At 40.1% G+C, this 6,014-nt stretch overlaps 1 protein-coding gene across 6 annotated transcripts in view; it reads left to right on the plus strand.

Annotated features, from left to right (window-relative positions):
- LOC143068605 (uncharacterized) overlaps positions 1–3,119 on the plus strand; it is an 83,482-nt gene extending 80,363 nt beyond the window's left edge. For all 6 annotated transcript variants that reach the window (XM_076242826.1, XM_076242803.1, XM_076242807.1 and 3 more), the window contains one exon: positions 536–3,119. In XM_076242826.1, coding sequence (XP_076098941.1) covers positions 536–722 — 187 coding nt within the window. In that variant the 3' untranslated portion in view covers positions 723–3,119. The remainder of the gene's footprint in view (positions 1–535) is intronic.
- Positions 3,120–6,014: the final 2,895 nt, after the last annotated feature.

A 6,014-nucleotide genomic window follows, 5' to 3' on the forward strand; every position in this document is an offset into this window, starting at 1 on the left:
AAGTTCACAAATCAGAAGATTTTTTTGTATTTATATTGTCAGATAAAAATTTAAAAAAAATAAGTTACTTCAGCCATGCTTTTTCTCATATTTAGACCTATAGTAATATTAATCTACTGCATGGAGAGTAAAAATGTATTTGTAAAATATCTGATGCATTTATGACTGTTGGTTTAATTGCTAATATAATCCTATTTTTTCAAACTTATCATATACATGTACTATATACCTATTCTAGCTGTTAGTCCCTTTTTCCACTAATTACAAAGCTGATACTTTGTTTTCTAGGTCTCTTTTTCAATATTTTATCAAATGTTTGTTAGGGTACCTATGATGTGATCTTGGCAGTCAGTTTTTTGACAGCACTGCCTTTATTAACAGTTTTAGGTAAGCTAAAGACAAGCCTCTATTTTTATTATATGTATAAGACCATCTGATAAATTCAATAAGACCTTGGCCTCCACTAAATCATGTTAACACTCTAATGTTCAAATAAATGTTTTTCTTGTGTATAATGAATTGTATTTATTTACAGACGATATATTCTGGTGTCTCGTCCAAAGGAAAGAACTCACTTACCTTTACCCTCGCCACTGGAGGAACAACTATTGGCAGAACGATTCCCTGGTATTGGGATGAAAGTGTACCAACAACATACTGAACTAGCTCTCAAAGCTAAGAAAGTATCTTATTGTGTGGAATACACTCCCTTTAGTTACTAGCAGAGTTATCTCTCTTGGTATAAACTTTGATGGATCTCTTATGAACTATGTTGAAATAGATTTGCTATTAGATTGTAGTAATCATGTATTGATTAGGATGACAGTAAAACCACATTACGATGAACCGTGCAGACGAGAAAGATGTGTGTTACAATTGTTCTTTCCTTTAGAATGAGATTACAACACTAGCTCAGCTACTGTGAAAGTTTTTGACATCTATTTTGACAGCGTATTTTAATTTATTTTCATAAAACTTGAAATTGAGTATTTGATTTTTAAAATTTTTGATAATACAGTGTAACCTGCCAAATCCGATACCTGAATATTCCAACATCCCAGTGGCGGATCCAGAGGGGGGGTTCCGGGGGTCCGCACCCCCCCTTTATTTTGGCCGATCAATGCATTTGAATCGGGACATATGTTTGCACCCCCCCTTTGCCCTGGGCTAGCACCCCCCCTTTCGAAAATTCCTGCATCCGCCACTGCATCCTGCTTTAACTGACTCATTTTTTCATGGTCCCAAAATATGTCTATTCTTGCAAAAAAAAACTGAGTATTCCAACAACCTGCCTAATCCGACATTTTTTTCTGGTCCCCCAGTGTGTCAGATAAGACAGGTTACACTGTACATGTAATGCATTGCATTCTGTTAATTTTAGTTTTCAAAATTTGTCCATGCTTGCCAAACCAAAGAGAGATCTATATGAAGGGCAATTTTGTGTTGATTGTTTGCTATGATCAGTGTTGTCTTTTTCAAGCATCCATTTGATGGATAATATTTTTTCTAGACTGGATGATTTTGAAATTTAAGATTGATTAAAAGATATATTGTATATATATTTGTAAACTGCCAAAAATATAAGAGAACAGGGTTTCTTGTACATTGTATAATGAAATGTCAGCTAAAATTCAGTGAAGACTTTTTGTCCTGTGATTTTGAAGTGATTGCTTTATGGTAGCTTTCTGTTATGACATCTATAATTCTTTTTGAAAATTTAGGGATTAAGGCAATGAAATCATTCTAGTGTCTTTGCACTTCCAACCTGTGCTGTTTTTTTTTTTAACTGAAATTCAATTGGTTGAAAGTTCTATGATTTTGATAACTCTTAGAATGAAGATATTATTTAAGAAAATATTTTATAAAATTGCCTTACCATTAGAAAAATTATAGATGTAGGGATAAAATGATACATTTAGATATTATAAGTCTACACCAGATCTTTGTATTCTTATACATACTCATGTCTCTGTAGATTGCTGTGATATACTATAGTGCCAAAATGACTGTAGCAATATTTAGCTTAGTCAGCATCTTTTTGTAAGTTTTGTGATTACTGAACATTGTGTTGCTTGTAGCAAATTATTTAATAATTTGTATATTAAATGCAATTTTTATTTTTACTGTGATAGTGACTGAAAATTTTATTTATTGAGTATTTTGGTCAACATGTGATGGACAGTTATATTCTGCTGTTATATACAAGCTACAGAACTACAGTCGTGTCATTATAATGGCTCAAACAGTTCTCTTCAAATAGTACCTCGCATCATCTTATGCTGTAAACATTTTTGGAGATGAATATTTAGTATTTTTACAATCAAAGACCATAACAGCAGGATTTGACAAAGTACTTTATGTGTTCCATTTGAAATTAATTAAAAGTCATTTTACATGGTGTGTTGTTGCCAAGGTTATGGTGTTTGGTTGCCAATGGGTATGGTATGTTGTTGCCAAGGATATCAAGAATCTTGGTAAAATAATTACTTAGTAATATTTGTGGTCGGATATATTGATGAATTTGTAAAACAAGTATTTATATAGTATAGTATAGTAAGTTGCTTGTTTCTGTTATTATGTGTTTCATAAATCCAGGTAGTGATAGTATGCTTTTGAAGTCTGTGAACCAATTTTTGTCAGTTTTACTCAAAGACCCATGTGAACTTCTACCGTCCATTAAAATTTGAATAGAAACTGGAATTTCAACTAACTAAACATGAATAATTATACCAGTTTTAGCAGGAGTAGGTCTTAAGATAGTTTACTTTTAAAATTTATTCACCATTGGAACATGTTAATTCCATCCTAGTACTCTGTTTATCATCCAAGATTGCTGTCTCTGTAGAGCATGGGTCAGAGATGATGAATAATGGGATTTCCTATTCCTTATATGCTTGAAATCATTTTTGATGATCACAGAAAATTTTGAGACAAAGAAAAAAGAAATGAACTTTTATATTAGCTTTTAAACTTTTAAATTGATACATTTTTTGTTGGCTATATTACTGTGATAGATGTCCTAAAAACCAAAAAAATCGGTCAGTACGACTTTAAGTGTATGAATCTTGCTAAATTTTGTTATTGTATATGTTGTTGAAATTATAAAAAAGTAAAGCTTATATGTGTTTATTTTTGCTACAGATATCTACTCTACCAAGCAGAGATCTGGCTTGGTAGATATACTTTTACTATATTCTTCTCTGTTTTTTCATAACTGATTGATTGAAAAACAAATTAATCTTGAACAAGGAGACATAAAAAAATGGGAGAAATTAAATTGCTGCTGCCTTGAACGTCTGTCCATCTCAAATTCCGTCCCAATAGCATTCCAACGAAAAACGAACTTGCTCAAACCAATATCATATTAATCCGACTGAAACTATATTGTTTGTACTATAATGGCTTGTTGTGCAAAATGTTTCTGAATATTTACTTTAGTTTGAAAGACAGACAATATCAGATGAAAAGAAAATAGATGAAAAGACAAGCTTCAGTCCAGAAAACAATACATAGATTGATTGGTGTTTAATCTCACTTTCAATGCTATATCGTACATGTATTTCGTGGAGGTCAGTTTGTATTTGTGGAAAAAAGCCGGAGTGCCAAAGAAACACTGACTTTCAGAAGAACAACTGACAATCCTAGTCAATTTAAATTGGAGTCAAGTGCACCTGTCCCATGCAAATTTCTAACTCACAACCTCAGTTTTGACTGGCTAGTGATACAGTAGTTTGACTACTTAGACCACTCGGCCACGGAGGCCCCCTCAATACATGGCTAGGGATACAGTGGTTTGACTACTTAGACCACTCGGCCACGGAGGCCCCCTCAATACATGGCTAGGGATACAGTGGTTTGACTACCTAGACCGCTCGGCCACGGAGGCCCCTCAATACATGGCTAGGGATACAGTAGTTTGACTACTTAGACCACTCGGCCACGGAGACCCCTCAATACATGGCTAGGGATACAGTGGTTTGACTACTTAGACCACTCGGCCACGGAGACCCCTCAATACATGGCTAGGGATACAGTGGTTTGACTACTTAGACCACTCGGCCACGGAGGCCCCCTCAATACATGGCTAGGGATACAGTGGTTTGACTACTTAGACCACTCGGCCACGGAGGCCCCCTCAATACATGGCTAGGGATACAGTGGTTTGACTACTTAGACCACTCGGCCACGGAGACCCCTCAATACATGGCTAGGGATACAGTGGTTTGACTACTTAGACCACTCGGCCACGGAGGCCCCTCAATACATGGCTAGGGATACAGTGGTTTGACTACTTAGACCACTCGGCCACGGAGGCCCCCTCAATACATGGCTAGGGATACAGTGGTTTGACTACTTAGACCACTCGGCCACGGAGGCCCCTCAATACATGGCTAGGGATACAGTGGTTTGACTACTTAGACCACTCGGCCACGGAGACCCCTCAATACATGGCTAGGGATACAGTGGTTTGACTACTTAGACCACTCGGCCACGGAGGCCCCCTCAATACATGGCTAGGGATACAGTGGTTTGACTACTTAGACCACTCGGCCACGGAGACCCCTCAATACATGGCTAGGGATACAGTGGTTTGACTACTTAGACCACTCGGCCACGGAGGCCCCTCAATACATGGCTAGGGATACAGTGGTTTGACTACTTAGACCACTCGGCCACGGAGGCCCCTCAATACATGGCTAGGGATACAGTGGTTTGACTACTTAGACCGCTCGGCCACGGAGGCCCCTCAATACATGGCTAGGGATACAGTGGTTTGACTACTTAGACCACTCGGCCACGGAGGCCCCCTCAATACATGGCTAGGGATACAGTGGTTTGACTACTTAGACCACTCGGCCACGGAGGCCCCTCAATACATGGCTAGGGATACAGTGGTTTGACTACTTAGACCACTCGGCCACGGAGGCCCCTCAATACATGGCTAGGGATACAGTGGTTTGACTACTTAGACCACTCGGCCACGGAGACCCCTCAATACATGGCTAGGGATACAGTGGTTTGACTACTTAGACCGCTCGGCCACGGAGGCCCCTCAATACATGGCTAGGGATACAGTGGTTTGACTACTTAGACCACTCGGCCACGGAGACCCCTCAATACATGGCTAGGGATACAGTGGTTTGACTACTTAGACCACTCGGCCACGGAGACCCCTCAATACATGGCTAGGGATACAGTGGTTTGACTACTTAGACCACTCGGCCACGGAGGCCCCTCAATACATGGCTAGGGATACAGTGGTTTGACTACTTAGACCACTCGGCCACGGAGACCCCTCAATACATGGCTAGGGATACAGTGGTTTGACTACTTAGACCACTCGGCCACAGAGGCCCCTCAATACATGGCTAGGGATACAGTGGTTTGACTACTTAGACCACTCGGCCACGGAGACCCCTCAATACATGGCTAGGGATACAGTGGTTTGACTACTTAGACCACTCGGCCACGGAGACCCCTCAATACATGGCTAGGGATACAGTGGTTTGACTACTTAGACCACTCGGCCACGGAGGCCCCTCAATACATGGCTAGGGATACAGTGGTTTGACTACTTAGACCACTCGGCCACGGAGACCCCTCAATACATGGCTAGGGATACAGTGGTTTGACTACCTAGACCGCTCGGCCACGGAGGCCCCTCAATACATGGCTAGGGATACAGTGGTTTGACTACTTAGACCACTCGGCCACGGAGGCCCCCTCAATACATGGCTAGGGATACAGTGGTTTGACTACTTAGACCACTCGGCCACGGAGACCCCTCAATACATGGCTAGGGATACAGTGGTTTGACTACCTAGACCGCTCGGCCACGGAGGCCCCTCAATACATGGCTAGGGATACAGTGGTTTGACTACCTAGACCACTCGGCCACGGAGGCCCCTCAATACATAGAAAACCAATGATTAATCATCTTGGAGTATGTAATGAAGGATAAGCAAACTAAATTATATACTGTAGGCATCATCCTTTGTTACTGGCATAGTAAT

This window comes from Mytilus galloprovincialis, chromosome 1, assembly GCF_965363235.1.
Source record: "Mytilus galloprovincialis chromosome 1, xbMytGall1.hap1.1, whole genome shotgun sequence".
In the NCBI taxonomy this organism is placed as follows: Eukaryota; Metazoa; Mollusca; class Bivalvia; order Mytilida; family Mytilidae; genus Mytilus; species Mytilus galloprovincialis.